Source organism: Agelaius phoeniceus, chromosome 1 (genome assembly GCF_051311805.1).
Source record: "Agelaius phoeniceus isolate bAgePho1 chromosome 1, bAgePho1.hap1, whole genome shotgun sequence".
NCBI classification, from domain to species: Eukaryota; Metazoa; Chordata; class Aves; order Passeriformes; family Icteridae; genus Agelaius; species Agelaius phoeniceus.
Genome location: NC_135265.1, coordinates 6,810,544 through 6,834,197, shown reverse-complemented (window position 1 = coordinate 6,834,197; position 23,654 = coordinate 6,810,544). Strand labels below are relative to the sequence as shown.

The window sequence follows — 23,654 nt, the reverse complement described above, 5'->3', positions numbered from 1 at the left end:
AATGTAATGCCCCATCCCTGGAAGTGTTCAAAGCCAGGCTGGATGGAGCTCTGAGAAACTTGGTCTAGTGGAAGGTGTCCTTGCCCATGGGAATGGGGTTGGAACCAGATAATCTTTAGGTCTCTTCCAACCCAGACCACTCTCTGATTCTATGATATTCTCCAAAGTGTTTAAGTACCCATTTGTCTGTGAAATTAGTAATTTTGATGCTTACATGCATCTGAAAACGTGGTTGTTGGTAGACAAATCGATCAAAATAACTTTAGATCTCATTAAAAGTATTGACAGTGCTGTTTGTTCAAATGCTGGCTACATTTATCCATGAAAGATAAAAAGCAAAGTGGTATAAAAACATGGTGCCCTAATGTCTGAAATAAGTCAGGTCTTATTAACACTTGATTTTACAAGGAGTCAAGCTCCTGAAGTATAGCAGCTGTAGGAGGATTTAGGCTTTGTTTTGCTGTTTGTTGTATTTTTTGTGGTTTGTTTTCTTTTTTGTTTGTTTGTTTGTTTGTTTTAACATGTGTCTAATCCTCAGAGCTGCAATGAAAAGTTTAAAAATATGACTGGAGAATCAAAGGTCATATTTGAGATCTTAGAGGGTCAAAGGAAAAAAAAAATAAGGATAACTCCTTATTGTGGTATTCTGAAAGTGATAAACATGCTTAAGGCAATATCCTGGTGGAGGGAGGTTGATTTGTGGATTTTTTTTAGGTTTGGGAGTTTGGTCATGCTGCCTTTATGTCACTTTCTGAAACTTCTTTTACAATAACCACAATTATTCATACAAATAATCTAAAAGAAGAAGAATTAATTTAGATTTAAAATACTAAATGTAGAAAATAAATTATAATATCGTGGGAAACAATTTTGCATAAACAAGGGAAAGGAGTATTTATATGGTAGATTTTATTCCAACTCAAATTAATTAATTAATTTAGTTAATTTATTTAATTTAATGAAGAATGGCCAGAATATCTGCGTGCTTAAAATACCAATTGCTCAAATCCTTTTAAAGAAATTCTACCTTTTCTTCCCTGATCTTTTAACCTTCAACACCACAGTAGCTAGAAAAATCTTGTGACAGTTTTTTCATAGGCATGCTTCTTAGTAATTTTTTAATTTCTTTATTCCAGTCATTCCCTTATCCCTTGGCAACAGCACTTTGTTGGCAGAGTTTATATAAATATTGGGAGAAAGCAGGTGTTACAGACCCATCCACATCCCTTCCTGAGCTGCTGTCAGTGATCTTAACCCCTGTTTCATTTCCAGGTCTGTTTCCTTCTGTGACATTCTGTAGGAACCTATAGGACAATTGTCTATTTCATTAAAGGGGTCACATCTTTATTTAATTCTGTATGGTTTTAGAGAAGTGGCTACAGGCTTTACACCCGACCAAGCTTTGCACCTGAAATACTCAACTTCCATAAGGCAGGAAATAAATCTGGATTCTTGTATTTTTTGATGATAACCTCTGCAACCCTGTATTTTTTCAGAAGATTTCTAGTAAGAAAGAAAAGATTCACCAGAAATCTTTTCTGGTGAAAAGTCTTCTCCCTTCTCTCCTCAATCATTATTTTATAGACTCCCCTAAGATTTGTTGGGAGTGATTACAGTGTCGGCTTTGTGAATGCATACATGCACATCTTTGAACCAGGAAAAATCTGAGTTTAAGCACTGTGATCAAAGGTCTGTGCCTGTAACGGGCTTGGCCTTATCCTCAAATTCAGGCACTGTAAAAAGATGCAGAGATTGACAAGGGAAGAAGAGGCAGTTCTGAAACAAACCCTCATATTTTGATGCAGTACGTATGCTTGTTTAAACCACCTGCCGTCCTAAAAAAAAGACACCTCTCTGTCCTTGCTGTCCCAGGCTCTCAGCAAGGGATTGTCAAGGGAAGAAGAGGCAGTTCTGAAACAAACCCCCATATTTTGATGCACCACGTATGCTTGTTTAAACCACCTGCCGCCCTAAAGTAAAGACACCTCTCTGTCCTTGCTGTCCCAGGCTCTCAGCCCTGGTGGCAGCCTGGCAGCAGGGTGGCACTGCCGTGGGGATGGCAGAGGCAGGACAGCCAGGGGTTTTACCCAGAGGGAATGAAGCCTGCCGGGGCCCCCTCCTTGCTGGGAAGCAGGGACAGAGATTGTCAAGGGAAGAAGAGGCACTTCTGAAACAAACCCCCATATTTTGATGCAGCGTGTATGCTTGTTTAAACCACCTGCCACCCTAAAGTAAAGACACCTCTCTGTCCTTGCTGTCCCAGGCTCTCAGCCCTGGTGGCAGCCTGGCAGCAGGGTGGCACTGCCGTGGGGAGGCTCTGGGCAGCAGCACAGCCACAGGTGAAGGGATTTGGAAACTTTTCCTTCTCTGGGACCCGGTGACGCCGAATCCATTGGCCCGCGGGGGCTGAGCCGCTTCTTTCTCTCGGCTGAATCTGCAAGCACGCTGAAGGCTTTTTGGAGGGAGGGAGGGAGCGGAAAAATCTCCGTTCAGGAGTGGACTGCGGCCCTCCCGGGCTTGGCACGCGTTCCCTGTCAGCCCGGCAGAGGCAGGGCAGCCCGGGGTTTTACCCGGAGGGAACGAAGCCTGCCGGGGCCCCCTCCTTGCTGGGGAGTGCGGCTGGGAAGCGGTGCCTGGGGGGCACAGAAATACCCCCGGCTTCGGGCACGGCCGGGAGAAACCCTGCGGGGAGGGAGGCGAGGAACCAGCCTGGGAGGTCGGGAGGGAGAGGAGCCGCGCCGCCCCGGGGCGTTTTTGGCAAGGTGAAACGCAGCCTTTTCGCCCACCTCCGTGCTCCGGGAATGCAGGCACGGCTCCAGCTGCTCTCCCCGCGCCGAGGGGCCGGCGGGGCGGCCCGGGCCGAGCGGCAGCCGCGGGGAGCGGCCGGACTGCGGGAAAGTTGCGTGGTGCTCGTTTGGCAGCTCCTGGGGACCCTGCCGGGGCTCTCGGAGCGCCCGGGCACCTCCTCCCATCCTCCTGACCCCCTTCCCTCCCTCCCTCCTCCCTCCCCGGTCGGGCTCCCCGCGGGACTCCCCAGTCTGCCAGAAGCGTCGCCCGAGCGCTTCCCCTTTTCGGGTTTTCTAGCCTTTGGGTGTTTGGGGGGTTGTTTTTTTATTTATTTTTTTTCCCTCTCTCTCTTTCTGTGAGAGTGCGGCCGAGCTGGGCGAGGGGAAGGAAACTTTCTCCCCCCCTCCCCCAGGATGCTCCGGATATTTTTGAAAGGGCGGAAGAGTGAGAAAGGGAGCAGCGTCTGTGAGGGCATCTCATGCTCTTGCGAAGGTCCCCCCTGACACCTCGCTGCTGGGATTAAAGACCGGAGCTGGAGAAACTCCTCCCCTTCCCTCGGCTTCTCTCTTTCTCCCCCCCTCCTCTTGCTTCCCCCCACCCCCACCCCCCAAAATTTCCTAAGGCCATTAGGAAGGGGGAAAAAAAAAGAGAGAAAAGAAAAAAGAAAATAAGGAGCCTGGAGTAACTGCGGCCCGTGGGACGGTGGGGAGAGGTGGAAGAGGAGGCTCCCTCTCCAGATCCATCGCTCAGCACCACGCTTGGGTGAAGGCATGGGAAGCACTGCCATGGACAAGAAGAAAGATGCCTCCAGCAGCAGCAGCAGCAGCAGCAGCAGCAGCAGGAAAAGCTCCGGCCACAAGAAACTCATGTTGCGAGTGCACATCCCCGTAAGTGGCTCCTCGCTCTTCTCCCGTTCGGCAGCTGGTGTGGCTTGGGCATGTTTTTCTCTGCCGTGGAGCGCAGCAAAGGCAGGGAGAGGTGTCGTGTTTGTTGTGTTTCCTGCCGAGCTCTGCAGTTTGGGGCGTGCTGGGCTGGGGGTGCACCCCGCAACAGGCGGGTCCTGCACACCTGGGGGGGCTGAACAGTGGGGTCATGGCCCCACTCCCCTGCAGTGCTGGGAGCCCAGGATGCAGGGTCCGTGGCACGGAGGTGTGTCCCCCTATCCCAGTTTCAGAAGTGACTCTTACTCCCTGCTGTACAAGTGCCCTGGGCTGTGGGTTTGGCTCAGTTTGTCTCACCCAGTTCCCTCTCAGACTCGCAGCACGGTATGGCTGAAGGTCTGCTCACCCCCAAACGCTGCTCTCAACTTTCCCAGCTTTGGCTCCGGGAACTGTCCCTGCCTGTGGCTGAACCAGCGTTTAATCTGATTCTTCCCTCTCGAGACTAATCCACTTTTGAGTTTCCCAGGGCTGGGGAACCCAGAGCTGGCTCAGATTTGGATCCAAGCAGTCTGGTCACTGCTTAAAGAGCAGGGCAGTTGGATTCACAGTGGAGAAAACTAGTGAGCCGTGCAGCCTGTTCACCAGCTCTGTTCTGTGTATTCCACTATAAAGTAACATGCAAGAAATTCTAGAAACAGATACAGAATAACCACAGATCAAAAGTTTCTATTTCCAGTGAGTACTAAAAAGCTGACTGGCTCCGTCTTCGGAATTACATGCCTTTCAAAACTTAAATTACTGGGTTTTTATACTATTAGGATGTTCTTGTGATCCATGTAGCTATTAGTTTTCTATTCTCAGTCCTCATGTACTTTTGTTTTCGGTGCTTCTGGCAAGAAATGGCAAAGTCCTTGTATCTTCTCTGTGCCCTCTGTTGTTTTATTGGTTATTGGTGTTTGGTTTCTTTTTTTGTTGATTTGTTTTGTTTATTAGTTTGTTTTAAATCCCATTATATAAAAGTGGGAAACAGTTCTACCCATATCTCTGCCAGGCCACCAAGGAGCAAAAAGATATTTGTGATTGTAAGATTTTCCTTTGTTTTAGGAAAGAATAAGAAATCAAAGCAAATTTATTAGGTGTCTCGAGTGTGTGGAATAAAATGGAGGAAAAGTACATGACTCTTCTGCAGATTTTATTTTTCTCTGGGGAGGAATGCAAGCCCAAGAGCCCAAGCCAAATTTCTGGAGCTCAGAGCGCATTCAGTACTAGAAGAAAAGGGTCTGTTTCTGCTAACAGAAATGGGTGTTGCCTATGTGTTTGTGACAGAAGATTTTAGGCAATAAACTTTACCATGTTGCCAGTAGTACTTCACAATAGGGATGTAAAATACCAGCAAATAAAATGTACCACACCAAAGCACCACTCCCCCTGTGCTCATTATTCCTTCCCACCCTGCTTGCAATATTGTCTCTGCCATCTCTTTCCACTGCCCCCCTGCCTCTGACTCACTCTGGCCAGAAACTCTTGTGCAGTTGGATCCCCACTGCTGCTCTCAGGAGCTGCATTTTCTGCCTGCTGAGGAGCCATAGGTACTTTTGGATTTTCCTGTGGTTGTTGCAGGATTTTACAGCATCCACCTGGTGTTTTTGAAATACCTGCTGATCAGCAGGTATCTCTGACCACACCAGAGCTTAGAACAATTTTCCTCCTTTTATGGTGTGAAGCTAACAGGAAAAAAAGGTCTTAAGGAACTCATTAGCACTAAATCATTATTGACAGAGGAATGCTAATGCTTTTTTCCTAATTTACTCCCTAATCCATCGACAACCTTTCTTCATGAGTTTTACCTTAATTCTATCTTGGATGGAATTTTTTTAGTAGTGGGTCATAATTTTTCATGTTCATCATCTCTTGGCTTTTTGGTATGCAGTTTGTCACCTGGGTAATGGTAGGGACTCAGATACACAAGCTTGCAAATGCCTGATGTTGCACTGAAGTCAGCAGTTTTGTGGTTCACCCAGTTGGTAATGAGATAACACCTTCTATCCTTCCTCTCCATCCCCAAAGTATGACCTTTCTCTTCCATGCTGCATCATTCTAATATTCCTCAAATGGACTATTGAGCCCATGGTTGTACTCATATTTTTGGTGGTTTTCTGTAATCTGGCAGAGTTTGAACATGGCTGTGCTATAAGAAAGAACATTTTTCACATTCTCCATACTTGACAGAAGAATCTGCATTTGAAAAGGTCTGTTTAGACTGTTGTTTTTTTTTTCTCTTTCATAACGTTGTCTTGGCTGTTGTTTTGAAGCATCATTCCTATTATTTCAGTGGCGCCTGTCAGTGTAGCTGTAGTTGTCAAGGGAGCTTTCACCAGACTGTAATTTTTATTTTGTTCATCCTCTTCTTTGTGTTTCTGTGAGATCATGTTTATTGCTGAGACATGTAATTCATGCTCATTTGGATCTTCAAATTAGGAACAAGAGAAGAGCTAACAAGGTCTGAGTAGGAGGGGAGAGAGGAGTCCATTCTGAAGGAGAAAGCAGTGGGACAGAGAGGTACTGTTGTGATGTATGCTGGCCTAAAACATATTTATTGGTCATGCAGAAATGCTGATTGAAAAAATGCTGATAAAAAAAAAGGGAAGGATGCAAAATACACTATAATTAGGTTAGAAGATTCTGGAATAATAGGGATATCTGAAAAGAAAGTTGTATGCATTTCTTCCCTTCCCCACATAGTTTTATTGTTTTGGGTTTGTTTTTGACAGTGGGGAAAAAACAGATCAATTGAAGAAAGCAGGTTTGTGGCTTGCAACACTCCAGGGCATTTCTCAGGTACATTTTTCTCAAGGAAGAACAAGACATGATACAAAAAATCTTGAAACACTCTATTTTCTCTATTTTCACCATCTTTCTGTGCTCAGCCTCCCTCAGCACAGGTGAGTGGTGCCCTGCCTGTACTTCTGGGAGTGGTGGTGCATCACTAAATTCCTGCAGGCTGGCTCTCCCCACTGCTCTCAGCTTGTGTTCAGTAGCCAAGAATAAAGTAGGGGCCACTGAATTCTGCAGCGTGGCAAGGGAGTGTTTGTTAAATGGCTGGGATGATGGAACATCTTGTTTGGTTGTTGTTTTCTTTGTAGATACACCACTGTCTTAAACTAGTAATTTAGATGGACCAGAATATAATTGGAGGAGCCTTTGTAAAGGTCATATCAACCTCTGTCTGTCCCAGCAGCACACTCAGAAGTCTTGCAATTAGAGTTGCCTAAATGGAAATTTCTGGTCCAAATATCTTTGAAAGCTGCTACAGATTTAAATAGAAACCTTTGCTCTCTAGATGCATCATAGCTGTAATATGAAGACATTAGCATTATAAAATTCCTTTTTAAGCCATTAGAAGTTAATGCTTGCACATTGCTTTGAACATTTTTAAAACTCTATTCTGAGATGGGATGCAATTGTCTGCTGAGTAGGAGCGCACAGCAGTGAGATCAGAATGTTCTTTTGTCATCTGGCAAAATCGATCTGTTCTAATGTTAACGTTACCATTGTAGGCCCCCGGTGCTGAAAAAAAATATTCTGCTCTTGTTTACTTTTAATTTCATCTGGGATGGTTCAGTCAGTGCTAGCAAAGTTAGGTTGTATTTACATGAGCACAACTGAGGGCAGAACCTCTCTCAAGAGCTTCACTATGCCAGGTGCCAAGCACCTGCTGCTCCCAGCAGGTGGGAATTGCAGGAACTTGGCACTTCTTTGGATTTTTCCCAAAGACATCGCAAGGTGACTTTTTATTCAAAAGAACAAGAAGTTTTTTTCACAATAACCACAAAAATAACATCTGTGAATGAATATCAGAACACCTGTCAGTTCAGTGAGGTGGCTCTTGCCTCTGGTACTTCAGCCCTGACAGCAGAGTTGATGCACTAAAAGGATGTGCTTGGAGATCAGGGTTCTTTATTTTCTATGCCACACAAAGAAACATCTCTGCACACTTTCTCCCTTTTCTTTGTCAGCCTCTGTGATTTTTGAAGAGACTCCTCAATGTCAAAATTTATTGCTGTTTCCAGGCTTGGTGTTATGGGGGGATGCCAGGCTGAACATCAGATGGGTTAAATATTTCTAACCTGATAGATGACAATGATGTTCTGACAGCTACTCTTGTCTCAGGCTCTGCCCCTCCATCTTGCTTTCCACACTTGCAAAGTCATTAGTGGCTGCATGCCTAATAAATCACTCTGAAATGATTTTGTTCTGTCACAGTTTTTGCAGGGCGCTTCTTGTCTCCCGGTAATTGCAGGGTGGGCTGATAAGAACAGCACTTCAGTCTAGGAGTCGCTTTAGGAAGTGCAGGTGGGGAATAATCTAGTGAATTCTTTCAAAGGTGAAAAGAAATCAGTTTCCAGTGTGATCTAGGAATGAAAGAAATGTTTGTTTTCTTGGAGAGAGGAGGTGAAGGGAGAGAGAAACAGAGGAGAGAGAAATGTTTCCCTAAAATTAAATCACAACTGTTCTCTCTCTTGCTCTCCCAGGGCAAACTCTGAGATGTCCTGAGCCTCTGTGGCCTTGAAGTTTAAATTTGGATTCCTCCCTCAAGAGCTGATATATTAAGACAGGAAAGGGCAAGAGGTATTTGCTCAGCAGTGTTGAGATGGTACTTTGAATTATCTGAAGGATAAAAGAAAGGATTCATGTTTACAATCATAATAGCTGCCACTGCAATCAAGGAAGAATTAGTCAAAATTTTTGGTTCTAAAACATAACAGAAACAGACCATCAGTATGTGCTGTGTCTTACAAAATATTACTTTTCCTGGTTTGACATTCTGCTCCTAAAGGGCCTCACCCAACCTCCTTTATTCATACCTGAGCCTGTGAGGATTGTGGGCTCAGAGGAATGTGAATTTCCTTGGAGAAATAAATAATGAATGTGGAAGGAACTCACAAAAATGTGGATGGTGAGACTTTTGGGCTCAGGGAAGTTTACACTGTACTTGTACTGGGAATTAGTGGAATAGAAGAAAAGTCATGCTCCAGAGGGATGAGGAGTGAAGTGAGGGGTAGTGATCTCCACCTAAGAGGATCCAGCTCCTGTTCACAGACCCACAAGGCTCAGCTTAATCTCAATTTCTCCACATTAAATTCAAGGGAGCTATTCAGATATGACTGAAACCAGAATGTAACCCTCATTTTGTTGGTGATATATGGACAGTCATGGAAGTAGGTTGGTGTGCCCAGGTGCTGGCTTGGCAGAGCTAATGGGAGGAGAAATGAGGCAAAACTGAGTCAGCATTGGTTGCCCAAATTGTGGATGTTTATGTTGAGTGAAGTAACGCATGTAATTCTCATCTCTTGGAAGAAAAGATGAATTTCTGTCAAAAGGCATCCCATGCACAAGGAATAATGAAAGAGCAGAGTTGGTTACAGGGGAAATGAGACATCAAGGAAGACATCAACAGCAGACAAGGAAGGTCACAATGTGGGCTATTTTACCCTAGACTGATCACCAGGCTGTGGGAAATGGCTCCAGAGTCTGATCTGGTTGCAGGGGTCTGCTGTCTCATTTTGTACTGTTTGCACTGTAGATACACTGGAGAAAGTGTTACAGTCTCACAAACAGGGAGACCTGTGCATGTCTTCAAAGGCTAAAAGAAAATTATTTCAATCTTGAATGGAGTGTGGTTTTTCTTCTGAGAAGGAAAACTTATGTGCACACATGAATATACGATGCCATCAATAAATATAAAATAATATTGTTGGTGTGGTGATACAGTGCTGTACTGCTACTGAACTATTTCTCATACCAGCAGTGAGCTAAAACACCAATGTGTGTTAGATATGCAGAATGATTTTTGTGTTTATTCTTTATGTAGTTGTAGAAACTGCAGTATAATACTTCAGTTTAGTGTTTGCTTCTGTAATACTGTCTCAAGTTGCTTGCATATAAAACCTTTAAAGCATGAAAGCATCATTTACACAGTTGTGAACTGAAATATAACACCATACTCCAGCTTTTGGCATTGAGAATTCATAGAATGGTTTATAACATCATTCAAATTTTCATAAAATTCAGCTTGACAATAAATTACATTATGGAGGCGTGACCCGGTGGGATGCAGAGCAAATGCATTGCAGTGTGAGTTTCATGGTTGTCATTTATTTCCCACACCGTGACTCCTCAGACCTTATGGTCATTATTGCAAAGGGTGCCTGTGACCTTCTGCTCCAAAAACAGAACCTATGTCATAAGCTGAAGACTTAATCTATTTTTGTGACCAGGGTGAGAGAGCTATATGCCTTTTTTAAGCTGCTGGAGAACATGCTCACACATCTGAGGATTCATCAGGAGGAATTGTGTGCATTATAAGCATTGTCTGCCATGTTATGAAACTTTATCATCATTTATGTACAACAGCATTCTGCAATTTTCAGTCAAATTTCCATGAGAGTAATACTGCTGGAACAATGAAAATAAGAAAATACTTCTGCAAGCTGAAGAAAGCAAACTTCTCTTGAGAGGTCAGAGTGCTTCCTGATAACATAAAAAAACCACAGGACCTTCCTGCTCAGTTGTGGACTTACCAGGGGTCATTTATGAATGACTGAAGTTTGGGTCTGGTTTCTGCATGTTGGTTTCTTTAGAAGGGGTTGGAAAAGTGTTTTCCATGGAATTGGAGAAATCAGTACTTGATGAGCTAGATTAGGGCTAAAATCTGAGTCCAAGCATGAAGAAATGTTTTGGTGAAGACAAGCTCTCCATAGAAATGGGATTGTTTTAGGAATGTAGTGGATTGAACAGGTGCCAAAAGCATTGTCTATTGCCTGTCTAGTGGAAGAAATGGATTGTTACCTGCTTGCCACTTATATTGAATGGGCTCTACATGGAAATCTGAAAAAAGGAATTGTGTAGAGATTGTTCAAGTGTGTCACAATGACTCTATTAAGTCTACCTAGCCCTAATCTTTGATTAGGGATTTCCAAATTTCCATTGATACAGAACTGTTCTTTAAGTAGGTGTGCATTTAATGTGTTTGCTAGGCCTGTGCTGCTTTGCTTTTGGCCAAGGAGCCTTTAAAAGGTGTAAGTGCAAACAAGTGCTTTTACAGAATCATAGACTTGTTGAGGTTGGAAGTGAGATATCTGGAGGCTGTCTAGTCCAGGTGTTATTGCTGGCCCTGTGCTCAACTAGAGCAGGTTTCCCAGGAATGTGCCACATCAGATTTTGAATTTCCTCAAGGATGAAAACTCCCAGTTTCACTGCTCTGATGGAACACATATGAGCAAGTGAAAGTTCCTGGAAATAGTCTATTGTTCAGCCACTCCACAGGCACATGGAATTTAACTTCACAGTTGGTTGGATCTTGTTCCAAAAGCATAGAGCCAGTCTGAAGAGTGAAACTGAATTTGGCTAGAAGGAGTGTAGAGACTTCTGGGAAAAGGATTCTCTGAGATGATATCAAAACTGGAGGCACAATAGTCTCAACAAGACTTGACAAAGGAAGGAAGAGTAAGGAAGAGGTAAAAAAAGGTGCTTAGTCAGTGCTACCATGCTGTGTATGAGTTTGCCAGCTTCTCAGTAGATCATTGCATCTTCTGGAATGTGGTTTTCATCATGTGTTGTCATTCCTTTTGCATACATTCATTAGAGGGGGATTTGCTGTTACTGAGTATTAATCATGTGTTGGAAGAGTTATCTACACCAAGAAGCATGAGGAAAGACAGTTCAAGGATAAATCCTCAGCAATCTGAGTCTCTATGTGCTGTATGGCCTGAGGGCAGAGGAGGTGTAAGCTGCCCATTGATGAATTGCTGAGGCTTGAGGTCCACAAAAAATGAACTTTTAAAGTGTCAGTGTGCCACACTGAAACACCAAAACAGCTTGTGGGATCTTCTTTCCATCCATGACTGAATGCTCTTAGATGTCTGTACATATGTTAGCAAAAACAAACTCTCTGAAGAATTTAAAGCCTTGACAGACTGGATTGGCTGGAGGAGGTGTGAAGAAATCCCTGTAGTGCTGATATTCAAGGCGATGGCTGGAGTTAAAGTGACTTTTCCCAGGTTGTACAGGAATGTGACAGTTGGACTCCTGAAGTTTTCAGACCCAGTTCCCTTACCTTAACCATAAGCCAAACCTTCTTGCTATGGTATTTGTTCCATAAGTATCAAGACAAGCTCAACCTAAGTCAGATCCCTGTATAACATTAACCTAAGGCAGCAGTCATGGGAAGTATTTTTCCTTTTGCTTTTTGAAAATATGTGTGAAGTGAAAGGATTCCAGTCTAATGTCTACAAACAGTCATGCCAGGTCTTAAAATAACACTATTAGGACTCTTGGCAGCCTGAGCAGGAAGACCAAGGATTGAGGATATTAGATAAATTAGAGGAGACTATTTTAATTTCCAGCATCAAAAGTGGTACCAATGAGTGTGCCTAATTATCACATCCTCCATGTGGTCCATGTGATTGTTGAAAGCTGTGCAATGTTACTCTTCTGTTTTCTGTATAGCTGGTGGCACATCAGTTGTAGAATTCTTGAAACAAGGCATATACACTATTTTCACATGTAGTCATCTACATTGTCAAGAAAATGGAGTTTGGCTACATATAAACAGTTCTTTACCAGTCATATTCAATCTACAGCAGTCTCCAAAGAGTTTGCAGCCATTCTGTCTCCTTTCCTGAATTCCACTGGCTTGTGTTTCCAGTTATTGGAGCTGGGCATTCTCTAGTGCTGCTGCCAGCTAGAGCAGGAAAGAGAATTACCAGCATGGTCTCAACACCATTCTTTGATACTCCTTCCACTAGTCCTAGATCAACTCTACATTTTTATGGGAAAATTGGGAAATTCTGCCATTTGAAAAATTGAGCCAACATTATTTGTAAACATAAAATTTGGAGCCTGAAAAGAATGGGAGTTAGAAGATGTTATTCAGCTATTCCCTTTGCTCTTTATTTGGTGAGTCAATATTCAAGGTAAATACTAATTTAAGAGACTTCTTTTAGTTGGGTGATGATTAATTATACATTTTCTTTATATTTGTATATGTTTTAGAATGACTCTACATGCTTTAAGCTGTGCAGAGGCAGGAAAGTACATGACAGCATTTTTCTTTATAAAGTAAATCCAGTAATTCAAAAAGTGCAATTACTTGAATTCCTTTTTTTCTGTGTTGTACTAAGAGTTCTGGCTCTTTTCACTGCTGCAGATCTGTGGACATGTCATCAATTGGCATGTAAAAGTTGCTGTTAATGCAACTTTTCTGATTTTCAGCTGTAAAACACTGGAGTCAGTAAAAGAGGAAGTGTCTTAACCATGCACAGGATTGGGCTCATCTCCATTACTTAGACAAAACTGTTCTTTACCCAGTATTCCTCAGCTGTCTTGGTGGACCTTAAGCATTTACCAAGGCAAGGAAAGCTGCTGTTCCCCAGCTGGATTTCCCAACAGACTGTGTGCATCCTCCTGCAATGCTGAGCAAAGCCGTACAATGCCTTCCTACGCCTTCCTACTTAGCCAATCTGTTTTATTTTCAAGGTCAGATAAAACGAGTGGTAACTTGGTCAGCCTTGGTAACTCACTCGCTTTGATGCCCATCTGTCTGTAGTCTCAGATCCAAAAATCTGAGGGTAGATGACTCAAGTTTACTTGAAATGCCATTCACAGGATTGTGAAAAGAAAATAGGTGCTAAGCAGGCTAGTAGCTCAAAAAGATGTGATTTTCAAAGGAATTTAGGCATCTCAGGTTCTTCTACAATATTTGAAGATCCTGCCAGTCCATTTGCATCAGGATATCCTTAATTACATTTGAAAATTAAGCTTTACATCTTTCAAACTTTCAAGATGCCATTCTTCCCTCTTTGCTATTTATAGTAGCATTACAAACAAGACACTTTGCTACTTTTCCACTTCCAGTAACATTCTCTTGTGCCTGATAGCTAAAATGGAAAAAACAAACAGACAGACAAAAAATACAACAACAATCAAACACCAAAAAACCCCAAACAAATGAGAAATTGGCTTTTAGTTCAATGGAACAGAGATTGAAAGCAATACTAGGAAGTAATTTGGGAAGAGATAAATAGCAGCTGCTCTCCTGATGATAAAGACTGAAACTAATACTGATGCTTGGTGCATTGCAATCTGTTGTGACACATAATAAAGCCAGTGTATGTTTGTCTTATGTTTGACTGAGAGGACCAAGTATTACATGTGATAAAGATTTCAGAACGAAATTTCAATGTAACTTGAGAAAAGGCTGCAATAGTTTAAAATTGTCAGAGGTTTTTTTTTGTTTTATATTTTTTACCTGGGTAAACTTCAAAGGTTTTGTGAGCTACTGTAGGCATTTAATGTGTTCAAACTCTCTGTGGATAGTTATTTTAAATTTACTTTCAAATATAAATGTTTAAAAATTAAAAACCAATATATTTCACTGCCATAATCCACATAAACCTTTTTGTCAGCATGTTTATGAAGCGGATTTAGGTTGAAGTAACCAAGGAAGAGGCACACATGTAAAAGCAAAGGATGTAAGATCAATGGCATTGATCACTATATGCACTTTAATGGATGAGAGTTGGGACACGCAGGCTGAAATCTGGGGACATGTGTCTGGGGATTGATCACCTTCTCTTGGAAGAATGGTAAAATCAAAGTTCTCTACTTGAGCAACAAAGTGAGAGAAGATATTAACTAATGCACTCTATATATTTCTGGAAGTTCATTTTCAGAGGGCAATAGGTTCCTTTGTTTGTGTTTTATGGTCTTGAATATTCTATATATCTGATTAGGTTAATTTAAAAAACAGATAAGGACACAAGTCCTTACAGACTGTGTGGAGTTCAACAGGAGAAAGTTCTGGATTCTGCCGCTTGGATGGGGCAGCCTTGCATGTACAGGATGGGAGGCTGGAAAGCAGTGCCACAGAAAGGGACCTGGGACTCCTGTCAATGGCAAGATGAATGTGATCAGCAGTGCCCTGGAGCCAGGAGGGCAACAGATCATGGGGGGCATCAGGCCCAGCATCACCAGCTGGGCAGGGAGGGATTGTCCCGCTCTGCTCTGGGCTGGGGAGGCCTCACCTCGAGTCCTGGGCGCAGTTTTGGGAGCCACATGACAAGAAAGACATTAAACCATTAGAGACCATCCAAAGGAAGAAATTAAACCATTAGAGACCACCCAAAGGAATGCAATGAAGATGATGAAGGGGTCTTGAGGAGAAGCTGTGCGAGGAGTGGCTGAGGGCACTTGGTCTGTTCAGCCTGGAGGAGACTGAGGGGAGACCCCACTGCAGTTACAACTTCCTTGTGAGGGGAAGAGGAGGGGCAGGCACTGATCTCTGCTCTGTGTGACACTGGCAGAACCTGAGGGAATGGCCTGAAGTTGTGTCAGGGGAGGTTTAGGTTGGATATTAGAAAAAGGTTCTTCACCCACAGGGTGGTTGGACACTGAACAGGCTCCCCAGGGCAGTGGTCACAGCACCAAATCTGACAGAGCTCAAGAAGTGTTTGGACAATGCTCTTGCTCACATGAGGTGACTTTTGGGGATGGTCCTGCACAGGGCCAGGAGTGGGGCTTGATGATCCTTGTGGGTCCCTTCCAAAGCAGCATACTTTGTGATTCTGTGATGAGCAGAGCCTGTGTGTATGGAGGGGAGCTGCCTGTGTGCAGCTGTTTGCTCTGAACTGAATACATTCAGTGTGTATAGACAAGCTGGCAAATTGCTCATGTTGCAGAGAAATGAGCTGTGATGGAAAATACAATAGATGTTTAATTATTTCAGGGGAAAACCCCATGTTATGAATATCCTGTGTTTTCATGTCACAAAACAAACAGAGCAACGAGCCTGACCTTTAGGCTGTTTTGATTTCTGGTGGTTTTTGGTTTACAAGACTTAAGTAATTTAAAGTTCAATCACCTGGGCTGTTGTGCTAAGGGATTAACACATAGTGACTTGCATCCTACTGTGCCAGATGTAACCAGGACTAACTTCTCCCTTGCTTCTGTCTGCTTCCCTGCATACAGCCATTGCTGTAGAAGGCCTCCAAGCCATGTCATGTCAAATAATGCATGGTCTTCAGAGCTCACTGGGGGAGAGAAAAGTCTGGGAACAATGTGAGCAGGCACAGCCAGGCATTTCCACTAATTGTTGATGTGGACGATGGAACACAAAAGCAGAAGAAGGGAGGGGGGAATGGAAATGCGTCTTGGTGTGGAAATAACTGTGTAAAAACAAATATGCCTGGGCTTGCTTTTTGGGAATGTAAATGTAGCACAGGAGAACTCCCACAACAGGAATCTTCTGCTTTAGTCTGCCCCTGCCAGATAATTTTAGAAGGTTTCTTTTTAATTTATATACCTCTAGAGACTTTTTTGGCTATTGGGGGTTGTGGACTTCAGCAACCTTAAATTGTAACAGGTAGTTGCATTTTACTGCCGAGCTAGCTGTAAATTATCTGTTACTTTTTGTTTCTGGTTATTTGATATTGCCAAAATATTGGAAATGGAAAACTTTAATTACTTAATTGTTAGTGTAACATGGAAGTGGCATTTCAAAATATATCCTGGTGGAGTTAAATATCTAAATGATTCTCTTCCATACTGTGTACTCTAATCCAATGCAGGGTGGAGTGATTTCTAGACCAAATGTATAAAATAAGTAAAATAAAATGGCATATTTGGATTTAGGTGAGGGGGGGTATTATCCATAATGGCAAAATAGAATTTCCTCTTGAGAACTGCCATGCAGAAATATCTATAATGTAATTTCCTTAAACTCAGAAACACAACAAGTAAAGACAGTGATGAAGACATGACCATTTGGTAGGATGAGCCTGAATATTGCGTATTTACCCTATAAAATGGGAGCTATATGGAATTAGCTGAAAATGAAGTTAGTAAATTTAGTGAGATTCATAAAGTAAAATTGGTAGATTTATGTTTCACTACACAGTGGAAATTTTTGTACACAGGTAAGCTACCAACGCATGCTGGGCTTCCTCATCCCCTCAAGATGGAAAGGTTTTTTACATCAAGGAAGCAGAAAACACAAATGATGCACAGTGCACTTGTATGTTCACCTGAGGGATCATCCTACCTGTGCTGAAAAGCAGATATTTCTGCAGTGAGATGCAACAGCTGCAATTAGTAATCAGCAGAATGCAACACAACTGGTGTAAATCCAAATGCTTACTTTGTCCATTTTCTAAATGAATTGCAAATGTCTGACTGAGCTGAGAATTATGGAGGCAAGAGGAAAGGGAATAGCCATCAAAAACACCAATTTGTTGATTATATAATGGATCTGTCATTAGTAACTTGATCGTGCCAATGCAATTGCTTTTTTTCCAAGACAGATACTTGTTCTTACCAGGACTGATTGAAAAGCACTCTGATTATGCCAAAATGTGCTTTAAATGGAAAGAGGGAGATGGAAAACTATTTAACAGTAGAAATTTGATTGCTGATAGCATTGCAGAAAAGTGACAAAGCAGAAAGATAGCAGGGTTTTATCCAAGCAGTTCAATTGATCCCTTTTTAGTTAAAAATAAACTCAGTGCTGTGAAAGTTATCACAAGGACAGCTGTAAGGACTGATCATGGGTCAGAGCGAAAATTGAGTTCATTCCATGAAATTCATCACAACACTCCATTGTGGCACTTCTATTTTGACAGGCAGGATTGGCCTCCCAGCAATTACCATTGAAAATATTTACCATTGCAGTGTGGAAATCTGACTTCCTGGCACGGGGCTGGGAATGTCATTTCACTGTAATCTCCTGAACATCTTTGCTGACTAAGGCTGATTCTGAGCAGGTTGCCAAAAGATCTCAGTTTCTCCACCTTCTTCCCAATCTTCCAGTGTTTACATCAGATTTGTCTTTATTATGTGTTCCTATTTTTGTAATCCTGTGATTTCCAGCAGCCACTGTAACCTCCACACAAATAATAATTGTTTATTTAAACTTCTTTGTTGTGCAGGTGATGACACATTGGGACAGATTGTCCAGAGAGGATGTGGAGTCTCCCTTGCTGGAGATATTCCAGAATGGTCTGGACATAAGTCTGTGCCATGTGTTCTGGGATGACCCTGCTTGAGCAGGGAGGCTGGACCAGGTGTCCCTCTGTGGTACCTTCCAACCTGACCTGTTCTGTGATTCTGTGAATATTCCTTGGGCTGGATCCCCTGAGCCAAAAGCAGTAGCTGCTATCTCTAGAGTTTCCAAAACCTACCACAAAATATGAAGAACAAAAATCAGGCTCACAAAATTACATATTGGATTGTTATGGAAAGGATTTTTAGATTTTTTTTACGTTCCTGAGATGTGGGCAAGCTCTAGGGGTGAATATCTTGTTTTTCAGAATTTTGGTGACTTTGCTCACAGCTGGGGTACTTAGTGCTGATTTGTGCCACAAGATTCCTGCTATTTCATGGAGAATTCCCACAGTTAGCATTTTAGGGGACTTAAAAATTATTTTTTATGGCTTAGGTAACCTTTTCAGCTGCCCACCAGTAGATCTGCTGAGTGCCATTCTAGTGTTATTTGCCTTAGCAGGAGAATTTTCCCTGTCACTGGAGCTGCTGTGGACAGTGGGGCTGGAACTGGAGAAGCTCATTCTTCATGGGTTGGAAGTGTTAGGATTTCATTATGGCTCTTCAGCTTAGAGGGATGGGAGAAGGAACCACCTAAAGCTTGTGTGTGTACAAAGTATAAATGAGCAAAATATGGTGTACCAGAAATAGCTCATGAATGGATACCAAAATATCAGTATTTTTTGTTTTGATTTTGCAATAATTCCATTTGACAAACAACCAGGTTTCTTCTAGTTGTTCTGCTGAGACCTTTCTCTCCTTGCAGCCAAATTTTACAGCTCTGCTTACCACAAGTCTTACCACATGTGAGAGGATTGTGTAAAGTGTCTGATATAAGAGAGCTGTAATGGATTTGGGGGAGTGAAAGCAGGGTACAGTGGTAATATTTATGGCTAATGCTATGATGCACCCTCTCTGCTATTCTGACTGTGTTCCAGCTTTAATTCTGTAGCTGGGGTCTAAAATGGGGAGGCAGGTAAGAGGCTGAACTCACTGTGAGCCAGGAAACCTAAAATATCTCTTTTACTTTTGGCCAGTTGCCCAGACCAGAATAAATACATTCAGCCTTTCTCTTTCACATCCCCATTGTAGAGACAAAATACAAAAAGGCCAAACAGAAATCTGACAGACCATATTTTGTTTATATAGAGGTTTGTTAAATATAGGAGATGAAGAGACAGTTATCAAGCTAAGTCCTGTATTTTATATGGATTTATAACAGCCATTTAAATAAAGTATGCCTTGTGCTCAGGCTGAGAATTTGTAAATTCAAACTGTTTTATGCATATTTCCATAATATATGAGGGGGTTTTATGTGTAGCATATAGACTTGCCTAGATGTTTTTGCTGTTGGAATGATCATGGTGATTTAATTAATGTTGTTTTCTTTTCTAAGGATCATCTCAGAATTTATCACTATTTCATTAATAGGAAAAATCCTTTCCTTTATCTGTGATCTGTGCTAATTTGAACACGAGGCCAGTTTGAGGGAAAGGTTGACTTTTCTGAGAAGCTTCCAGAAGTTCCAAGAAAGGTTTATTTCCATCTGGTTATTTCCATCTGGCAATTAATTAAAAATAGGCCTTAAAACTTCCTATTTCCCTTTCTAGGATATTCTGTTTCCCAGCCTTTCAGCCTGGCTGTCTGTGAGTCTGATGGTGTGTCACTTTACAGAACTGCTCTGTGGTCACAGAAAAAATCTGTGACACCAGTGGAGGGACAGGACCTTCCCCTGATGGCTGGAGCTGGAGTTCTTGGTCTGGCACGTTGGCTGGGCTTCACAGGAAGTTTATGGCTTTGGGAAGGAAATTTTATTATATGTTCTGGCATAAGCCTTAACATTTTCTTGCTCTTTTTATCGTTGGGAAATTGCATGTAAAGCAACTGCAACTGGTGCAACATATTTCTGTATTTTATGTATAACTTCAAAGCAGAGTGAGGCCAAATGTTTATCTCAGCTAAGTCTTTTCCAAGTCCATGTATTCATTAAACTGACCATAGAAATTCAGTCAAACATAAGCTCAGCTATTGCTGGTAATTCATTAACAGATTCATCTAAAACTTTGTCCAAAGCTTTAGTTTCTGAATAAGGTCATGAACATCTCATTTCCTCACCAGTCCAAAAACACACAGTCAGTTTGGTGGTTAAACCAAGTTTAGCCAGACTGAGCAGCAGCACAACCTCCTACCACAAACTTGCTTTATCTTGGATCCAGCTGTGCTTCTCCTTCCATGTGGCAGGGCTGAGGAGGAAGAGGATATCCCTGAAGTGTGAACATGAAAGTCTTGACCCTGCCACCCTGATGGCTTTGTTCTGCATCTTGAAGGGAGTGTGTGGCCCAAACCAAGCTCTCACTGCACTGTCCTTTGGGTGGTTCATGACTTGGCTGGGAACAGAGTGTGTGGAGTGAACCCTGGAGCTGATACAAACTTTTGCATATGAAAAGCCCTGAAGTGCTTTAGGAGTTATGTTTTGTCATACATGACTGACATATAGATAGCTATCTTAGATATCTGGGGCAGTGATCACTAAATGCTTTGCTTGTGTTTAGCAGTGCTAGGAACATTTATGCTGGAATTCAAGGAAGTTACTTCATCTGGACTACATGATAGGCAGGACTTTGCCAAAAAATGCCAAGTGTGGAACAGAGTTTAGAGTAAAAGTTCTTTTTCTGAAGGAAACTGTTGTGAGATCCTGAATGAACAAAAGGAGTTTACTTCTCTGGGTCTGGAGAAAACATGGTTTTGTTCATTCCATGCAAACTCAATTTTCTCTGTAGCATTTTGCCTGCCTGCACTGGCCCTGGCTTGTTTCCTGGTGAACCCAGTAACATCAGTGCCCTAACTAATCTGGATCAGGAATGTAAGGAATCACCAGCCATTGAACTGTCAATTCTTGGACACATACAAGATCCTGATTTCCCCCAGTCTCATCTTGTTATCCATACAGTATTCAGTTTATCCTCTTGCAGCTCTTACCAGACAAGTGTGCCTTTTAATATCAACCTCCTGTGTACTCAAGGTTTCATTTACACCTGAAACACAGGGAGACCTGCTTTATTTGCTCTCACCAAAGTGGACTCTTGGAGGATATCCAGGTTTTTATTGAACAGGTATTTGATCCAAGCATTTTCTTTTAAAACTCTCCTCAAAAGAAAGCCTGGGGAAGAGCCAACATAATAACCCTAATGCACTGGCCCCCACCATGTTCTTCCTTCTGCAAATTTCTAAATGTTTAGGAGAAATGGCTGATTTAATGTCACCCTGGAAGTATCATTATTTCTGATGTGAAGCTTGGAAAGAAAAAATTTAAGAAGTAATTTGCCCAAGTCTGTAGCATGCTAGAAAGTAGGGCTCAGTGGCTCCCTAGTCTTATATGTAAGCTAAAAACCCATCATGCTTAAAGCCAGGCCACTGTAGGTAATTCAGTACTGCAGATGTCTTGGCCCAATCCACTTCTGATTCTGCACTCTGTGGAGTTTTCCCTATATAAAATCATCTGTTACATGGCTCCCTTTGGCCTCAGGAGTTTACCAGGGATGAGATCTGTTGCCAGACTTCTGTGTCAGTACATTTACTGCCTTCAGTTGTGGATGAAGCCAATTTGACTCACTTGAAGCAAAATCAAAGAGGACCATGAGCCTATGGCTCCCCATAAAACCTCCCTTCCCTGCCATTCATGGTTGCTACAGCTGATGGAAATGAGCCAGTGTTGAATAAGGGTGGGAAAGCATCGCCCTGCCTTAAACTGAGTACAGCTGCACTTTTGTTGCTCCAGTTATATGCAAGGGCAAGCAGTGTTTTGGCATGCTCTGGGCTCCTGAAAGCACTGCTGGGGCAGCAGAGGAAGTGACTCCCACTATTTTAAAAGGCAGGTCACCAGAGTCCCAAAGCTGCAGCAGATGGAGCCTCTGGAGAGCCGTGAGTTCCCTGGGCCCTGGGGAGAGCTGAGGAGGAGCCTGTGCTGCCAAGGGAGCTCACCGTGGGAACGGGCCTTGGAACCTGCAAGGATGGGGACAAATCCCTTCAGATGTCCCCAGTGAGGGTCTGATTTTTCTAATGGTGACAAAAGAAATCAGCCAGGTGGCTCAGACAGGTAAAAGTGGGGACTGTGGTGGTGGCTGGTCAAATGCTGGAAATTCCAGTGCTGTGCATTTCTAGGTGGCCTTTCCCATGCATTTTCGGGAAGCTGTGTTTTTTTTCTTGTCTTTCACTGTCCTTGTTTACTTGTAATTTCACTTTTAAAGCTCTTCCTTCCTCTTTCTGGGCTTCTCTTTCAAATCTGTTAAAAAGAAATTTCTTTCAGATTCGCAGAAACAGTGTTTGCTTGCTTGTTTGTTTTTCCAGGCTGTTCAGTAGGCTACAAAGATAATTTCTGCTTGTTGGTTAGTTTACATAGGTAGGATCCTCTTGATTCCCATTTGGAGTCATTATACAGCTCTTCATCAAAACTTGGGACATTTGAAGCTCTTAAATAAGCAGATGGTACATTTTTATGAGCATGTTATGTCTATGTGTAGGTGGGTGTGCCTGCACACACCCATATTTCCATGTGTATTTTTTTGCATATAATCCTTGGGGCACATCTGATCTGAGGCTTTTGAGAAGGACCAGAACCATGGCATCAGTGAGCAAGGATTTCTTCTGACACATCTGGTATGTTTTGATGCAGGTGTAGCCAAAGAAGATGGTTATCACACTCTGAACATGGAAAAGGTCACATTCTGACATAGAGTGTAGCCACAGGTTGTGTACCAGACTCTTTCTAGATTTGGAAAACAGTTCAGAATTAACCTTTCTGAATCATCATGTATTTTTATGTTGACCTCACATTATACCTAGAATAACTCCTTTCTAGTGTCTGTAGCCTTTCCTCATCTTCCAGTCATTAGACATCAGAGCTGATTTTCTTCTGGAGATCAGTTGATATTGGGTATCAACAGGATCAGAGTATCTTGAGTCTAGAAAAAAATGCTATAAATAATTATTATTTATTTCCCTTCTTGAGCTAGGGGTTGCATAAAGCAAGAAGGAGACTCCTTTAATTTGCCATTTATTTCCTACCTCCTGTAGGAAAACCCTTTAGGCAGTGCCATCATATCTTCCCTGCAGTAACTCCATCCGTTTGCAAAGTGGTGATGTTTCTTGCTCTCATTAGAGCTTTCCTCCAGAACATCACACTTTTTTCCCTTCCTAATTTCCAACCTCAATTTATGCACAATAATTTTCCATTTTCTAATTGCACCCACAAAGTGTCCTTCATCTCTTGTCCCTTGTTGCTGTTTATGCACCTTATGTAACTGAGGAGAAGGATCACACACACTATCAGCTGTCAGCTGCAGAACCCAGAGAGCCAAGCTCCCTCAGTCACGTCCCATGAGGGAGAATCTCTGCTCCTCTCACCACCAGAACATTCTGCTAATGCACCTGTTGCCAGCTGAATGAACCTCCCCTGAGCAGATGACCAGAACTGTGCACATTATTCCAGATGAGCTTTCACACTGCTTATATATATATATATCAATATGGGAGTGAAGTTTTTTATCTGCTCTGGAGGCCTCCTGATGCCTCTTCTGATCTGTGCTTTATCCATGGCAACATTACCATGACAGCTCCCAGGGAACCTTTTGAGACAGGTGCACTTCAGTTTGTTTCTACCCAGCTGTTGAGTGCTCAAGTTTTAGACAAAATTATAGTCCTTGAATACATAAATGAGGGATTAGGGACTGAACTAAAATAATTAAATTAAATTGATTAAATTGACCTGATTCTGATCCTCCACTTGTTCAGATTATCCAGTCCTTTTCATGAGAGATCCTCATGTTTGTCTTAGGGAGTGAGCCCAGTATCTTGGGATCATCACCAAGGTGTCTGGCTCAGTTTAACACACTG

The 23,654-nt window shown here is 42.5% G+C and overlaps 1 protein-coding gene across 1 annotated transcript in view; it reads left to right on the top strand.

Moving 5' to 3' along the window:
- The first annotated feature begins 3,450 nt into the window (after window positions 1-3,450).
- PRKAG2 (protein kinase AMP-activated non-catalytic subunit gamma 2) overlaps window positions 3,451-23,654 on the top strand; it is a 216,945-nt gene continuing 196,741 nt past the window's right edge. Inside the window, exon 1 of the mRNA XM_054638079.2 lies at window positions 3,451-3,674. Coding sequence (XP_054494054.2) covers window positions 3,558-3,674 — 117 coding nt within the window. The 5' untranslated portion in view covers window positions 3,451-3,557. The remainder of the gene's footprint in view (window positions 3,675-23,654) is intronic.